This window comes from Alligator sinensis, unplaced genomic scaffold, assembly GCF_000455745.1.
Source record: "Alligator sinensis unplaced genomic scaffold, ASM45574v1 scaffold366_1, whole genome shotgun sequence".
Classification (NCBI taxonomy): Eukaryota; Metazoa; Chordata; order Crocodylia; family Alligatoridae; genus Alligator; species Alligator sinensis.
Genome location: NW_005841851.1, coordinates 825,414 through 843,710, shown reverse-complemented (window position 1 = coordinate 843,710; position 18,297 = coordinate 825,414). Strand labels below are relative to the sequence as shown.

The following is an 18,297-nucleotide window of genomic DNA, read 5'->3' as shown; positions in this document are numbered from 1 at the left end:
ACAGCAGGTCTAAATACAGTAATATGAAGGTCCCTTCCTCTCCCCCTGAGTAGGCAAATGTCACTGTGTACCAGACACCCAAATACTCAGGAATCAAGTAAATCCCTCATTTTTTAGAAGGAAGCCAAACATTTCTGTCAAGTGAAGATGGGACTGCAGGAGCCGAGCTGCTATACGCTGCTCCCTGCACCACCGCCTGCTCGGAGATGGTGGGGTTCAAATAGTCGTGAGCTACCACGTACCATCTCCCTTAGTGCCTCCTTCTGGAAGACAGTGAGACTGAAGAGCTGCACGTTACCCTGAAGATGAGGCATCTGCTCCATACCGTGCATACCCCACGGCCTGGGGTAGCATCAAGTTATAGCACCGTCAGAGCTACTTACATTGCTCACTGCAATCAATAGCTCCTGGGGGGAGACAAGGGGTCCGTGGGTAGCTTCAGTTGCCAAGATCCTCCATGGTGCTCTGCACTGCCCCTTGCTGGGAGAACCTGGGACAAGAGCAGCTGACTATAAAACTAACAAACATTTCCCAATAAACTTTGGGGAACGTTTGCCTAAGAGCTCCATTTCCAGAGCCCACATTCTCTTTTGCCCACCCCCTCCCCACCCCCCTCCCCAAAAAGTCAGCCACAGCAGCCCAGTGTTAAATAGTGGTAACTCATATTTATTACAATTATATACAATCGTATTTTATATTTGAAATCTATACATGATCACACAGACGAGCACGTTTGCTTGGTGAGGACAGTGAGACTCAGATGTTACAGGAATTGCTCTGCTAAGAGGCTCTTATGCAGTGAATAAGAATCAGACACCACCATTTTACCAGCTGCAAACACAATGCTGCAAACAGGAGAATTCAAAACTCGTCGTTTTGTTTTTGTGTTTAGCCCTCCTGGGGCAAAGAGGGCCGGGCCGGGCAGGGAGGGGAGTGGCGCACCTCTGCGTTGGAACCATTCTCCATACTGCAAACAGCATCTTGCCGAGGCGGATCCCTGTGCCGCGTTGGACATGGGCCTTGACTGACCATTTAGATGAGCTAAGAACCACTGCAGAGACTCGGGACTAACTGACTACTCCAGCAGCCAAATTGCCTGATTCATTCAGGCCAGGCTATTAATGGAATGGAAGACGTCAGAAACGGGTGCGAGCTACACTTCCCTGCACAGTAAATGAGGGTGGATGGGAAATCAGGTGTGAATCATGTCGGCAGGGGAAGTACTCTTTCACCAGAGGGAAGTCAAGGGCACCCGGCCTTGTGACCATTTCTATGAGCCTGATCCCTAACAAGAGGCACCAGGTTGAGTGTAGGGAGTTGTGTCCTTTGGGCTTTGCCAGAACTTCAGTGTTTCTCAAAGGCTGAACGGCTTCAGGAGTTGGGTCTCACACAAAGTCTGGGTGGCAGGTGCCTGGCCTGGGAGCAAGATTTGATGGGGTATTTAGGGATTAAACAGCCTGGTCTGAGGAGTAAAATCTGGTGGGACGTTTCAGGGAATGGGGAGAACTGCTCTGGGACCAAGATGTGGTTGGGAACAAGAAGGGGCTTGGACAGGCTGGTTTCTGAGCGTGGATGGAAGGGCTCTGGGATGCAGTGAAGGGTTGGACTGGTTCACGAATGATGCTGAATGCATTTGCAAGTGGACTTTTTTCTCTAGCCATGGAGTCTCTGGCCATGGTAAGGTGTTCTCCCAATCTGGGCAGTGACCCCAGCTCAGATTCCTGGGGCAGGAGGTGGTGTGGGGAAAGGGAAAGAAAGCCACCAGGATGCTGCATGGCCCTGGAGTGACACAGGACCCACCTTGCTCACTGGACAATCATGACGCTACTCGAGGTGAATCATGGGAGAATCACTGGGGCAGGGAAGCTTTCTCCACTGAACAGGAGAGGCAATTCAGAAGAGGAAGGGAGGCTTGGGGAGATGCAGGGCAGAAGGAGAAGCAGCCCAGTTGCCCTAGTCGATCTCGTTTTCATTGCTGGCCCCTTCAGGTCTCCGTAGCTTTTCTACCTGCTCGTTAATCTGCCCGTCACCTCCTCGCCGGTCCTCAGTCTGGACCCCGAGGCACTCCTCTTCATCCACGTGGCTGACGTCATCGTCCTCATCGTCCTCCTCTTCCTCCTCCTCGTTCCCCTTGTCCTCCCGCTTCTCCTCCTCGCCTTGTACCTCCATCCGCACCTGGCCCTTGACATCAATAACCGCTTTGCCACCTTCCTCCGTGGTCAGGAGGTGGCAGTTGACCTTTGCCCCCTCTGGGCTATGGTTCTCCTTCACGGGTGATGAGGAGGTGGACTCGTTGCTGACGGGAGAGATATCACTGCTGCTGTTGTGGTTGGTGGCAACAGGGTTGGAGGGCGAGGAAGGCTTCACTGGAATTTGCCACGATGGGATCTTGGGGGCCGATGGGGAGGGAGGGAACTGCCTCCTTGAGGTGGAGGGAAAGCAAAGAAAGGGGCTTGTATTACTAGGACAGCACGCCTATCATTACAGAGAAGGGATCAGCCATCAAGGCGAGCAGCATGCTCAAGGAATCGTGCAGAACAGGGCTCCAAGTCCCTACTGTAATCAGTGAGCCACAACACAGCCCGTTGCCTTCTCTAGCCATGATCCCAAACTGTTTCACATGCACCCACTCATTAAGTCTGTGCACATCTGCACTCACTGATGAGCAAACTGAAGTGGGAAAAAATGGGCCCTGGCCATTTTCACAGTGCAAGCTGAGACTCAGAACTCATCCATCCCAGCTCTACCCCCTTGGAAGCACTGCCTTGGGAAACAAGGGGGAGTGCATTGCTCTGCTGTACCACTGTCGCAGATTAACTAGTCCAGAAAGGTCCCATTGCAGGGAGAAGCTATGGGCATCAGTACCCTGGCTCTGAGCCAAGCTGTACTCTACCCACCTGGTTGCCCTGTGAGATATATCCACTGCTCCATGGTCTTCTGGTCACAGTGTGCACTACTCATCTGGGCCTGAACCTCAGTTGGTGTAAATCAGTTTTGTCCCACAGATTTCCAAGGAGTTACCCCAATTAACTCCAGCTGATAACCTGGCCTGTCTGTCCTACGCAGCAGCAGCACAGGTAACCAAAATGGGAAGCAGGGCAAATGGTAGTGCGATGAGGAATGAGCTTCCCCTGCTGCCTTCAAAAGACTGCTCTCATCCAGAGAACAACATATGCAGGGCCTGATCCTACACTCCCCCAGCCAGCACAGCCCTGGCTGACATCAGTGGGAAGTGGGCACATATAGTGATATTAGATTGGGCCCTTAGAGAAGAAGCATAAGAGTTGGGAGGGAAGTTCACACACCTGATGCAGGGAACACAGCTCCAGAGGAGAGCTGGGGCAAGGGGAAGCTGCCTGCCTCCTTGCAGGGGATGCCATCTGGTGCAACAGATTCAACCTAGGCAGAACTAAAACCCACTGCACTCCCCTCCATCCCCACCACTGCCACCCCAGCTGTGGAGAAGCCCAGCTACACCAGCCTCCATCTTCTCCGAGTGCATACAGACTCATGCCTGCATTATTCCCTGGTGTCACAAATGCTATCAAGAAATTTAATTTGGAAGGTTTCTTGGCTCCAGCGTTACCACCACCTGCTCACTGCAGGGAGATTTGCCCTTTTTGTTTAATTTTTATTTCCAAAAGCACTTAGCCCCTGGCTGCAGAACAGAGAATTTCCCTCCATGGCAGCCATCCCCTTGCCCACCCCAGGGAACTTTTCCCTTGCTGCTGTCCCTGCCAAGCATGCTAACGGAGGAAAGAACTGTCCTCACGAGAGGCAAAGGGATAAGCAGGACTGTGTGCAGTGCTCTTCAGTTGGCTGAGGCGGAAAAAAGACCAACAGGCCTGTGATCCCTCCACAGACCTACTAGAATGACCTCCCCTCAACTGAAGAGGCTTCAGCAACACTGTTCCTGCCGCTACAATGCTGCTAGCATGACCCAACTGAATGGAGACAGGACCTGTGACCTCCACTGAACAGTGGCCTGACAGGATGTCCCTCTTCAAAAAGTATCAAAACCAAAGCAATGTTCAGGCCTCAGTGTCTACCAAGTACACCTGCCTCCAGAAGCTGTTTGGTCTGATTTTCAACAGGCCTCTGGTCCTCACCCTCCCTTGGAAAAGAAGGGACTTGGCAGCCTCTCTTACAAGTGGACAAGTAGACAAGGAGTGATAGATATCAGGCTGGGAAGGACCAAAAGCTCCAACAGAGCTAATGAACCGTGGATTACAAGGAATGCAATAGAGAAGCATGATACTCTTGCAATAAAATCAGAGACAGGGATGTGAACCTTCTTCCTGCCTCTACAACTGAGGATGAGTCAGTCAACCTCTCTATCCCAAATGGCAATGATAAAATTGAGCTACTTCTCACGGCAGACAAAGGGCACTGAGATTTAAGGAAAGTTTGTGACGTGTTCTGAGACCCTCGCATAGAAGATGAAATGGAAGTGGAGGACCAGGCCTAGTTCCTTCTGGCAGTGCCTGCCTCCTTCCCTGAAGGAAACCCCCTCCCCCCACCACAATCCAGCTACATACTCCTCCATACCGGTTTAGGAGGAGCCCTTTTAATGAGTAGATCTCAGATTTCAGTTCATTAATATTCTGTGACTCCAGGATCCAGTTGGTGGAAGTGGTAGCCTAGGACACAAAACACAAGAGGTAATGGTCAGAGTAGGCACTGAGAGATCGTTCAGAGAACTGTGCTGTTCTCTCCCGCCCTCCCTCAAAGCCTGCAAAGTCTTCAGCAAAGCATTTAAAAGCTCTCATTGCTGGGCAAAAGGATTTCCACATCTTGGAGCAGATGCTGGAACAGACTCCCAGAGAGGCCAACTGTTCTATCACCAATGGCCTAGGACAATTTCTTGCTCTGATGTTAGCAGGCATCACAGATTTCCCTTCAGTCAATGGGAAGGGTTAATCTTGTTTCCAAAACACATTACACAAATCAGATCAAAACACCATACATGGCTCTTGTAAAAGGGAGTTTTCTTCTCTTGTTTAAAAGAGGAAGCCAGTATTTGCAAGGGGGGTAAATAGGAATCCCTATAGTAAGGCTGACAGAAGAAAACCTTGGACAGCCAGACAGCCAGCCAGCAAGGCAGGGAACCAGTGCAGCCCCTGGCAAGGCAATGAAGACTTCCCCATGTTCACCTAAGAGCATGCTCAACCCCGACCTCAAGGGACCACTTCTTGAGAAGAGAGCCTGGGATTCAGAATGAAATTTTCAAAGCCACCTTAAGTGACTCATCCGAGTCTCACCCTCTTTCCTGGGACTGCCCTCAGCAGTTAAGGGAGCAGATTATAATCTGAGCACTGTGTTAAAAACTGGGCCAAGACTACTAACTCATTTCTATTAAACCACAAAACAAACAGCCACTGGCTCTCGGAGCATGGAGTTAATCAGTGTTCTGATCCACAGATATCTGAAGAGCCAAAAAACCTCTCCACTAGATCTCAACAAAGAGAAATATATGCTTGAGCTACCAGATTGCATCTCTAGGAAGAGAAGCTGGGACTGGAAGAGCTGAACACCAGCACAGCCAGTGCTTGTATTCATTCCTTACACGGACTTCGGGTTAGGGCTGGATAACTGCGAGCACCTTCACAGCCAGCACTCCCTACAGCGACTCCAGCTGGAAGAGGCTCAGACTGTGGTAGCTGTGATATACACAGATGCCTTCCCTTGGGATTCACACTCCCAGCCCTCAGACAGCGAGAATCCAGGAGCCACTGTTCTGGCTCACCAAGACCTTGAAAGCTACAGCAGCACATTAACAAGGGAGTGCTTTCCACTCACTGGCCTGCAAAGAACTCGAATTTCCAAAACACATATGGTGCCAGATGCCTAGGATTTAGAAATAAAATCTGACATCTGGGGCTTTTTAGCCAGTCTCTTAAAAAACAGTTGTAGAAAATTCAAGCCTTGAGTTTTTATGTATGTTTTTTAATTACTTAAAGCACCTCTTTTTAATTTTTTACAGTGTGCTAGTAGGAGTTTGAAAAGCAGATATAAAAACTTACATTACAGCTGAGAAAACACAGCTTTCACTCCCTGGTTTGTGGGGTTGCCCAAGCCTTTCTTTGTACACATGAGGTTTAGATATCATAACAGCATGCACTACCAGTTCAGTGCAGAAAGGAGAAGGGGGAGGAAGAACTTTTTCAAGACGCTCTAAACCACCAAGACTGCTTTGCCTTCTTCCCTTCTCCAGAATCAACATGTGGTCTTAATCTTAACACTTACGACGTGAAAACAGTTTTCCAATTTCCGGACTGGCTCCAGGCCACCGACAAGCCACGGTTCCCAAAGAAAATTGAAGCAGAGTGTTGTGACCATAAACTGGCTTTCATGGTTGGGTTTACATTTCTGCCACTGAGGGATTCCTACTGTATGGCTTGTACGCCACATAGCCAGAGGTGGCCCACCAGTTACATACGATCAAAGGTTTTATAAGAGATCGGAGCCTGGGGGAAGAGTGACTGTTAGTCCTGGAGGTGGAGAACTGCATGACAAACACCTAACTGTTTCAGACATCTTGTTGTAAAAGGCAAAAGCTCCCACTGCACAGAGACCACTGAACACAAGATGAAAAAGATTAAGTATCAGTGCCACAATCCAAGTTCAGCTTGATGGGGTTCAGAATAATCCCCAAATGCACAGGTAACCATGCTGCAAAAGTATGAGCCCCCACTGGCTCATTTATCGGCAATCTCATCACAAGCACAGTCAACAGTGACTGAATGCTATTCTCATTCTAATGATGGGCCTTTTAGTCTGGACATGAGGCATGTTGGCCTAGAAATGCTGGGATCCTTGTTTAACCTGAGAATGACACAGGTGGCAACTAATGTTACCGGTTGGCCTGAGACCATCATCCATTTCAGCTGGATCACCTAGCAGCTTTTAGTCACTACATGACCTCGATCTAAACAGGTGACTTGGATGCAAAGAACCTCATTAGCCTATTCCTTTCAACCATCCAGTCCTACCTTAGTGATAGGTACAGTGTAAATACTTGGACTGACAGACACCTAGACAGATGGAGCATTAAACAGAGCACCTTCTATTGCTATCCTAGTTGGTATCACCGTAAAAAAAAACAAACCTTCTACCCATATGGCTTTTCAGTCTGGTCAGTAGGTTGGCAGACCAGTCATCCTGTCTTCATTGCCATGTAAAAGCTACTTACCTGTCCTTCCATTTCACCAACTAGATATGCAATCTAAATTTCTACTGAGGTAGTTACAGAACTAGTCAAAGAGCTCAGAACAAACCAGATTTCAGGCATGAAGGATGCAGGTCACATTATCTCAAAAGCCTTATGTTTAGCGTAGACACAAAGTCAACACCTATTAATCTGCACAGATACTCCAGGAAGACAGGACCAGCTACAAAGAAACTTGGGGAAATAGAATGAAGATGTGGAGTTGGATTAGGGAGGCGACCGTAAGAAGTCATGCATGCTCCACAGGGCTAAGGGATACTCTGAAGGACACGCAGACGCAGGTAGGTACCTTGGAAGCAGCCAGCTCTTGGGTGAGCTCCTGGATTTTCTGTTGTTGCTGCATCAGCAATTCCTGAACAGAGGCTAAAGTTGTCTGTAATTGAGTCACTGTGGGGGGAACAGCAGGAGAGTTTCAGTTAAACTGAAAAACACACACACACATCCTTCCTGCTGTCTAGCTACAAGATGCCTTTATTCCTACTATATCTAATTTATCTACACACGCCCGCTCACTCTAAACCATATAATTTATCTGCACTATGGGTAATCTACCTGCACTGCATCTAACCTCCAGTATTTCTAGTTTATCTTTCCATTGTATAGATGTCTATACCCCACAGTATATCCGTCCAAAACCTCTCCCTTCTAATTATATTGGTTTATGATTTGTACATCTCCCTGAACTTATACAATGTTTGTATCATTTATCTATCTTGGGCCTCGCACGGGCACTTGGTGCTGGGGGCTTAGATCTCGTCTGGAAACTGACAGGTCCCTGGATCAACCCCAAGATCTGGGGAGGAATGAAAGAAAGCCTCTCTCCTCCACACCCGCTGCCAACAGGTGCAATTAGCATCTTCCCACCCTCAAGCCACCTGCTCCTTTGCCCCATGATGGCTGTAACAGCCCTGTTGCCATAAATCACCCTCTCTCCTCTCCCTGTAACCGGATAGACTTAGTGCCCTGCCCTGGACTTCAGAGGAGCTCTCTCAAACCCCCGCTGGACTCCGACTGGGTGGCGAGGAACTGCCTTCAGCTGTGGTATTTTATCCAGTGCTTCCACCCAGTAAACAAGCTGATAAAATAAATGTCTATTGGTGTGACAGGTAACAGCTAATCTGGGCCATCATTAGGGCACTGGGTAATGAACAGGCGCCCTATGGAGTCAATAACAGAGAAGGTGGCTGGGGTCAGGAAAGGCACAGTAATTACAGACTCTCTTGACCTCTGCTTTGGATTCTCGGAGAAACAGGGGGGGAGAAACCACCAAAAAAGCCCCTGAAAACCTCAGAGAAGCAGAAATTAAAAATGAACTTTACAGCCCTCCGAAAGGCTGTCATTTTATTCCCCTTATTAATATTCTGAGGTTGGGAGCCTTTCCGTAAAAACATAATTAATTGAGGCCGCTCCGACAGTAAACAAGCAATTTCAAATTAAACCGAAATGACGGCGGCTTCATTTGCAAATGTGAACAGATTCTCAGAGCAGATAAATGAAGTCACCACATAAAGTGGAGACGGAGGGGTAGAGGAGGGGTGGGGGTCTTGGCAGGATGGGGATTCAGGCAGAAGGGCTTTGAGGGGTGAACTGATGGAGTCATTAATCTTTACCTGTCTGTGTCACGCTGCCACTCATCTCAGAAATGTTCGACTCAATCCTCTGAAGTTGTTTCCTGTCTTCTTTGCCTCCCATGATGAGAGGGAGCAGGTATTTCTGCATGGAGCAGGAAGGCTTTGTTAAGAAATGGGGATGGACCAGGGGTTTCTTCTAATCCCACAACCCCAGGACCTATCAGACCAATTCCCACACAGATCTCAGAAAATATGACCATGATCGCACAACTGGTGGGGATACGGATCCCCTGAAAGGAGGCACTCAGAGCAGCCATAAGAAAAACTGAACTACTGGGATCTCCTTTTCTGGGCTCCTGAGAAGAAGCTCGTGGCTCTGTTTAGGGGCTACTGGAAAAGTTCTCAGTCCAGAGCCTTTCTCCATCTGCACACCAATGGATTTCAGTCCCTACTGCAAGCCTCTTACGATACCTGAGATCTACCCATTAAGCAGAAAATGGAGAAGCAGGGAGACAATAAGAGTATGGATACACAGGGGCCAAGGGAAGGAGTAGAGGGAATGACAGACCTTATACAGTCCTGCAGGCAGGATAACCAAAATGAGAGGCCCAGGGAGCCAGGAAAGAACACAGAGAAGACGGGGCGACGGTGGAAGCAGAGCGCTGTGGAGTGAGGGCTAAGGGATGGGGGCCAGTGCACTAAAGGAAAAGATGCAGCTCAGCGATAGCATACACTGCAGCCATGAAATCAAACTCATTCTGCCCTTGCAGGGGATGGACTTGATCTAATAGGCCACAGCCATCCCTAATTACCGTGATCCTGCTTGGGACACAGCACATGTGAACTGAATGTGCAGCCTAACGAGAGCAGGTTCACACACAACATGACTGGGCGCGAGGGGGCTGGGCAGGTGTGTGGAAACAGCCCTGATTATAAGGAAGCACCTTGCCTACCAGCTCTCTCTTAACCTGGCCCTTGATATAAGTGCTTCCAGGGAAGCATTTCTGAGAGAGAGGGTATAAAGCAGCATTCATCTAGATTTCCATTATCGTGTTGGTACTCTACAATTCGGCTGCCTCTGCAGACAGCTCTCTCACTGAGTATGTGTACAAACACATGCTCACACATACATACATTGTCACTCCATTTTTTTCCTCCTATTCTGAAAAGCCAGAGCAGACAGTTCTCTTCTGAACCTCCCAGAGCACACAAATCAGCAATGTGACAGGGTGCGGCAATCTACCCAATAAGGACGACTACCACCACAGGCACAAAAATCACTGCTAAGGCCAATTATCCAGTTGCGCTTAAGCAGCTGGCCCAATACATCTTTGGATCCTATAAAAGGGAAGGCAGCTTCTGCTGGCCAACCAAGATGTTTTGTGGCAGGGGAAAAGGTGAGGGATCTGTACACAGAGAGAAAGGCAGTGGGATACAGTACATTGCCAACCTCACATTCTTATACATGTTATATATGAAATGTTATATATGAAAATAGAGTTGGTAGATGTTAATTATAGCAGCAATAAGACTGGTTGGTTATGAATCCTGTAAGGGCCAGAAGCCGTTTCCCTTCTCAGTCTTCAACAGTCTGTACTAGACTGGAAGCAGTAGCAAAAAGAGTAACAAGGGGACAGGAAACTAAAGGATCACCCTGCACAATTTTGGGACTGCACTTATGTCTGGCACAACATGCTCTCCAATACTAGCCCCCTTACCCAAACCCAAGAAATGAATGAAAGGAAAAAATAAGAGAGTTAAGGGCATCATTTACAAACAGCATTTGAAACGTGAACTTTGCCAGCAAACCATTCACAGTCCAATTTTAAAAAACTCACTAAAAACCTAGTTGTTATTCTTCATCCCAACACCCTCTTCACACACACACACACACATCTGTTTTCTCAGTGATGCTGTGGTCTCCAAAGTTAGTAGCTGCCACAGTCCACTGGTATTGGAAGCAAGGGGTTCTGACCCCACACCTTGCTATGTAGTCATAACCAAGGATCCTAGTATTCCTGGTTTAAAAATTGCAAATTCTGTGATTAAAAACGCCAAAAATCTGTAATTAAAATGAAACTCCACTATACATATAGGTATCAATTGAACACAATGTTTTATTGATATATCTACAATTTGAAAGCAATATGGAAGCCTACCAGTACCTCAATCACTCTAACAGAATAAATTCTAAGTACCTATAAATTTTGGTATTTGATTTTAGGATTTTTATCGTAGAAAATCAGAGCTCCCCCCACCCCCTTAGCTCACCAGGACACAGGTCCAGGCCCCTCAGTCCCCACCCACAGCCCTGCCAGAGGGGGCCCTCAGCTGCCAGGGCTACGGGGCCAGGGACCCAAGTCTGCAGCCTCCTATCCCCCTCAGCAGTGCCCAAGCCCTGGCTGCCGCCCACAGGAGACAGTGGCTGCTGTGGCAGAGCATGGAGCCTGGCTTCTCCTCCCCTGCGGGCAGCACGGCCAGAGTGGAGCCCCATGAGGAGGGCGGAGGCAGGCTGCCCGCTGTGGGCTCAGGCTTCCTGCACTGCTGCCCTCCCCCTGGGGCCTCCGTGGCCCAGCAGGGCAGAGCAGAGCTGGACAGGGAAGCTCATTGCCTTCGCTGAAAGCTCCACGCCACCCTGGTGAGGCACCCCTGCTCCCCCAGCAGCAGCAAAGGGCACAACTCTGTGCTGCCACCCTTGCTGATGCTGGGCAGGCAGGGGGCACTTTGCCAGGGTGGCACGGGGCTTGCAGCAGCAAGGAGCTTCCCCACCCAACCCCACTCTGCCCTGCCACACCAGATCCCACCCGCTGGGTTGTGGAGGCCCTAGGTGGGGAGGGCAGCAGGGCAGGGAGCCCAAGCCCACCGGGGGCACGTGTCCCCCATACACCTCCAGAAGTGCATGCAGCAGCGGGGAGCCAGCCCCCTGGATGAGCTGCCTGCAGCTCCGTCCCACTCTCTACTGGGGCCCTGCTGTCACGTGCGCCAGCCCTGGGCCTAAACCCCATGCATTGCTTGACTGGGCAGCATCCCCAGCCCCAGCCCCAGCCCTGCCCAACTCACTCCCTCCATCCCTATGGGGGCCTCAATCCCCCCAGTCCTCTCCAGGCTTACCTGCGGGAGCTGCTCTCCAGGCTGCCTAGTGGCCATGTGCATGTGTGAGCACACATGAACATGGCACCCCCTGCCTGGCCACCTTCTCCTGCTCCCCCCAGCCCCTTGCAGGCTGAAACTCTGCCAGCCTGCAAAGAGCTCTTTGCAAAAGTGGAAAATCCACATGTTTTCCCAATCTGTGTTTTTCTCAGTTAAAGGGGAAAATCCGTGTTTTTTTCCTGATTTTCTGTGGGAAACGGAAAACCTGGATCCCTGGTTATAACATGCATTTTTCTCCCAACAGCTCTGTAATTTTATTCTCCATAGCAATGGGGAGCAGATCTCCAGTGAGAGACTGAGCACATGTTTAACCAGAAAAATACAGCACCCAAATTTGGGCTGGATGGGTATTTCTACCACATAACCAACGTACATACTTGCTCTAAAGCAGTGGTTCTCAACCTTTTTTGTACCAGGACCCATATGTAACCATCAATGGCTAGTCCCAACCCAGGAAATAGTTTAAGTAGAAACAGCCCCCAGGTCCTGCCGGTGCCCTTCACTCCTGACCCACTGCCCCCAGTACCCCAGTGTGTGGGGCAGGGATACATGTGTGGGGTAGGGAGGTGTGGGACACGAGGGACCTAAGCAACCCCCTTGCAAGCTGGAACTCTGCCAGCCTGCAAGGGAAAACCCACTGTTCCCCACGTTTTTCTCCTTTAAAGGAGAATCCAGTTTTAAAGTTTGTTTGAGACCCTTTCATATATTCACTTTTGGGTCGCAACCCATGGGTTGAGAAATGCTGCTTTAGAGGGCTCTGATTAAAAACGCAGCCTCAGTAATGGCATGCATACACTGGGAATCCCACAGAGGAGGTAAGCGCCTCTTCTTCTGTCCTTTAATCAGCCAAAATAATTCATAGAAGCAGTATGGCCTAGTGGAGAGAGGCCTGGGATTCAGGCCCCCTGGGGTTATATGCCTGGTTCTGCCACTAGTATGTTGGATGACTCTGAGCAAGTCACTTCACCTCCCTATGCTTCAGTTTCCCCTGGTGTAAAAATGCAAACAATGATACCTATTTCACTTGTGGCTGTTTGGGATCTACCAAGGAAAAGTGCCATTAAAGAGCTAGATATTATCATCATTACTCGTTTAAGGCATTTGCTCCCACTTTATTGACTCTTGTTGGAGCACCCATATAGCTCCATTCATACATCCAAAGAAGAGTCAATAAGAGCAACTGGTTCAAGGACTGCATCTCTGCTTAGAGCCAGCATGTTTACTGGGACATGGGAAGCACAACCACCACTCTCTTAGAGCAAAAGCCACTTTGGTGGCGCAGACAGACACCACTTACCTTATACAGCTGATGGAAGCCAAAGGCAATCCCTGCCATAATGATAGCCAAAGCACTGTAGTCTCGCCATCTAGATCCCGGTGCACCTAATGGCCAAAAGCCAGAGAGAAGCATGGTCAGAACGTGCATGCAGAGAGATCTCTGGGTAGTCACTTTTGTCCCATGCAAGCACCTACTCTGGAAAGGGAGGAAGAATAATGCCAACTTCTCTGTTTTAAGGCTGAGCAGAGTTAACTCCAGAGACACAAAAGAGAGGAGAAAAATCACATCAGTAATCCACAGAGGTCTCTCAGTCCTGCTCAGCCTGTTCTGTGTGTGGAGCAGGCACCCAAACCTGTGCTGCACTGACCCTGGGCAAATCTCTGTACTGTTAGTATTAGCTGAGTCTAGTTTGTCAACCAAGTGCTTTCAAAGATCATCATTTCTGAAACTGGAGAAGGAAGAGGAGTTTCAAGGAACTGGTGGGAAAAAAGGGGACCCCTTCAACTCAGCTATGAATGCCAGGATGGACAATCAGGTTGAGGAGTTGAACATGCATGGACATGCCCCCAGCCACTGCTCCCTTGAGTGCTAATGGCTATGGAAACTGGACTGTCTGAACCATGACAGAACAGTAGGCCACCTGGGATTGCCTTTTTCAAAAAGAAAAAACCCCATTTGGGACATTTAATGTGCTCATAACAGAGGAAAAGTGTTGCGCTGTCTCGTAGATCTATTCCTTACAGGCTTATCTGAGGATCCAGTGCTGTTCTCGGCTGAATTAAGGGCAGGAGCCAAGGTTCACCACACCTAGCAAAGGTAGAATATGCATTAGAGAGAGAAAGAAGAGTGGGGAAAAGCGTGAGGTGCTGAACACACCGTTCTGCACCAGAGCTTAAAGACTGAACAAAGCAAAGCAAAGATGCTGCCTTCTCTGTGGCAAGAAGCAGAAAACACCTGTAGTTTCCACCGGCTTCTCCCTTTCAGCTCCCGGAACGAGCTTGCTAAGAATCTTGTACTGCCCCCGGTTGTCATTAATAATAAAGAGGATGCAGAGCGATCTTTCCTAAAGTTCAGTGGCAGGATGTGGGCAAGCACTGAGGAGGTAGAGGCTCGCATGTGGCCTCTAAACAGACTGATCCAACTCAGCATGCAACCCACAACATTCAGGAAAAGCACTCCCCTCTCCAAACTGTCACACGGTGCTTCCAGGAGAAAGAGACTTCATTGGCAGGAACGACTGAAAACTTGCCTCCTTTCCATCTCAGTCATTCACTGCCCACTGAAACCGAATGAGTGGGGAACCAATGACATCTAAGGCTGAAAGCTTAGCTGTTACAGAGCCTGTGACAATTTGCTATTTATCCACGTTCATATCTCTAGATTTCAGGAGCCTTAAATACGATTATCTTCACTGTAACTCTGGGCTAGTCTAAGGTACCAGGAAACCTGGTGTCATGCTTGGGACATTCAGGCACAGGAATCAGCAGCTCAGCTGGCATTCGAACCCCTGAGTTGCCAGTTCTCTGCCGGGACGATCCGAACACAAATATCCTTCCAATGTAGCTCACAGCAAACTCCCGATAAGAAAGGGTTAATTAATCTCACAGGCTCTGTGGCTCTCAATTGCGTCCTGCATAAGCCTTTGCCTAGATGCTCCCAAATCTCTCCCATCTGCTGTGACCTCTGAGCAGAATCAGGAGACACCTGTAGGTCCCTGTCAGCATTGCCCTTTCACCTCCCTCATCTCTCCCTTCGTTCCTGTAATGCTCACACTAAGAACATTTTATTGCCCCCTGGTTTTCATTATTAATGAAAAGGGACCAGAATGATCTTTCCTAAAGTTCAGAGAGTCTATAAAGACAAGAAGCTGAAATGCCATTTTACTCGTTTTAGAGATGTGTGAAACAATTCAGTCTTGTGGCAAAAAAAAAAAAGGGGGAGGAAGTGGAAAGCAAAGGCAGGGAGGGACACAGCGAGGACTCTTCATTGACCACATCAGCATTACAGGAAGGAGAAATATCATCGCTAATCTCAGCATCCCCTTTTCAGTTGCAATCTCTCTTTACTAGCCTATAATTTAAATCCAAGACCGCCACTTGGGACCCCAGTTTCTAAACCCAGCTCTTCCTCTCCATGTCCTTGGATACTTGCTCAGAGACTTGAGTAAACCTTTATACCTCAGTTTCCCCATCTTTAAAACTGGAACTGCAACTCCTCTAAAGGAGAGGAAAGATAACACAGTCCAGGTCTGCAAAAGGTATTTTATTTCTGCACTCCCTTTGGAGGGCTGGTGACCAACAGGGACACAGTGAAGCTTCTATACAAAGGGCTGTGGAAATGCACGTGGGGATGACCAGGTCAGTTTTTCACTGGACACACTGAAGCAGAAAGAAAAGTCAGAGACCTACACTTCCCGGGCTCTGAATTACAGTATACAAGGCATTACCAGCAAAGTTCAGTACTAATCCCAGAAGTGGCCTGCAGCTCTAGAGACTCCATACTCTGCCAGAAAGGTCCAGGACCATGTCATTCTGGATGCACTTGATCTCTGCTGATATCCTCCCACCAAGAGGTGACCAGGGTAAATAACAGTCACCCATACCCTGCTAAGATGAACCACTGACACATTAAGAAGCCTGAACAACATTAGCTCATAGCAATATATCATTTCCCTCCCTTGGATCATTAGGTCTGGGGTCTCTCTAAGCTTATTCAATCACAAGTGCTAGCAGTGGCCATGGAACAAGTGCAATTAGCACTCCAGGAACAAATGTTAACTGTCTGCTCAGAGTCCACTTCAATGGAAGATCGGCCTGGATTGACATCAATGAATTAAGTCTCACTGAACCACAGGAAAATCTGTCAGATCAATACCCATACTTTACAAACTGAGAAACTGAGGCACAGAACACTGGCTTCTTCTGGGACAAACAGCGAGTCTACGGCAGGCAGACCTGATAACATAACCAGGAGTCACCACATCAAACTATCTGAGAATAAGGCCTCTTACTTTATAGAGTCCTGCCTTATGAAGTAAAGGGCAGGAGGAGAAAGAATATCAGAGTTGGGAGAAGAGCAGTCTCTGATTTTTTTAGCAGGTGTAAAATCTACATGAACACCCATGAACGGAGGCCATAAATACCCTGGAGAAGAACACAGACACAGACAACGCCTGGATGATAAGCACACAGCTTTGCCCACCTAGCTCAAAACTCCCTGGAGTTTGCTTGTAATTAAGGGGGTGAGAAAGGTAAAAAAAATATATAAACCCAATTAATCATTTAAATATTTAAAGTCAGATTTTCGTCCTCACTCCTGGATTAGTATATTTCATAGCACCGAGTAGACAGCCCTGTTTTTTTACTGGGGGTTCATTTTTGAGCATGTTTAAACTAGTCAGATTGAGTGATGCTTCCAGCAACTAATCGCATGTCAAATAAAAGATATTTTATGTAATAAATTACCGCTACAAGTAATTCAAATGTCATTTATCAGTTTTATTATCAGTCAGGCAAAGTCTTGTTTCTCTATATTAATCAAAATCAAGCTTTTTTTTTTTTTTTTGAGCAGTTTTGACACCTCTTGGCAAAAGTACATAAGTGGAGGGAAAGAATTACCCCTAGAGTAGGGAGTAGAGGAGGAATGGGACAGGAGACTCCAAGCTCCAAGACAACGACTGGGAACTCAAGGAATTGCATTTCCCTCTCTGCCCCCTGAAAGTTACTGCAGTTTCTCTGAAGCCAAGCCAGGGGCCGGTTCTGCTGCTGGCAAGATATATGCTATTTATAAGGCTTACAAAGCTTTCTTTTTTTTTTTTTTAATACTTATATAGCTAATAGCTCTCTCCAGCAAAATATCAGAATACCTTCTAATGCCAACACTCCTGGCACAATGTACATAGCAGGAGGCATTTAAATAACGTAAATGCTTTTCTGAGTCTCTCTCCTTCAGAAAGGACTGAGTTATCAAGAGCACAGGAGAAGGAGCACAGTGTAATCTAGTTTGTAGGACTTAGTCTCAGCTCTCTGCTGAATGAGTTCTGTTCCATGGGTGCTTTTGAGCATCACGTATTAATATCACAGAAATAGCAGGCAGACAGACAGTATCCCAGATTATTTTTCTGTGCAAGACAGAGCTCACAGACTTTTGCCAGAAATCAGAGGATTTAGCAAACTTATTACAGAAACAACTGGCCCGGGCTGAATTTGGATCTCTGCTTAAGTATCCCTCAACCCGTTAACCTCTAACAGATGAAGGAGCTGTAACAAATGAACCACCTTAAAGATGATTAGACCAAGTCTGCAGGGACACACAGCCCTAAAGTCAACTCTGATGGTGTCAGCTCTCCAGCAATTTCTCTGTTATATTTATATTATTTATATTAGTTCGGCATTTTGAATAGCACTTTGCAGGCTGATATGGACACGGATTCAGGCCTAACTGAATCTGACCAATAATGCTAACCAAAGACACGGGGAAAGGAATGGCAACAGCAGTGCGGTTAAAGGAAAAGGTCACGCATGTGCCTTGTTAATTTAACCACACTGAGAGGCTCAGTAGTTACAAGGATCTGCAAAGCATGGGGAAGAGGAAAGAGTTAAAGGTGCTGTCTAATCTCACCCCTGTGGTCGTCTCTGGCCTGCTCTGGGGTTGCTGCATGAGATTTTGTTTGCTTTACCAGGATAAATCCTCTGTGCGATAATCACCATCCCCAAGCATTCAATAAAACATCAGTTGGGTCTCCCAGATCATGACATTGGCTTAAATATGGTTTTAAAAAAACTAACTGATCTTGCTTTTCCTTTGCCTTTGGGTACTGAGGGATCAGCCCTTCAAGCTTTTCTGTGCAATTAGATGGGCTAAAATGTTATGTTTTTGAAAAGGAAAGATTTTTACCCAATCACAAGGATCACAGAACTGAGGCTACGAGAAATCCTTATGTAGCGAAACTGCAAAGGGCTGTCACTGATGCCAGTACGTGCATTTTTACTTTGTGTGACCTTTTGGGGCTTTAGTGGTTCTGATAGGAAACCAGGAGAACCAACACTGTTTTTACACCAGATCCTGAA

General features: G+C 47.9%; 1 protein-coding gene across 2 annotated transcripts in view; it reads right to left on the bottom strand.

Annotated features, from left to right (window-relative positions):
* Positions 1-648: 648 nt before the first annotated feature.
* The window catches only part of PEX14 (peroxisomal biogenesis factor 14), an 88,465-nt gene continuing 70,816 nt past the window's right edge, over positions 649-18,297 (bottom strand). For both annotated transcript variants that reach the window (XM_006016156.3, XM_025211279.1), the window contains 5 exons: positions 13,247-13,332; positions 8,839-8,941; positions 7,518-7,615; positions 4,549-4,640; positions 649-2,422 (listed from right to left, as the gene is read on the bottom strand). In XM_006016156.3, the coding sequence (XP_006016218.1) occupies positions 1,954-2,422; positions 4,549-4,640; positions 7,518-7,615; positions 8,839-8,941; positions 13,247-13,332 (848 nt within the window). In that variant the 3' untranslated portion in view covers positions 649-1,953. The remainder of the gene's footprint in view (positions 2,423-4,548; positions 4,641-7,517; positions 7,616-8,838; positions 8,942-13,246; positions 13,333-18,297) is intronic.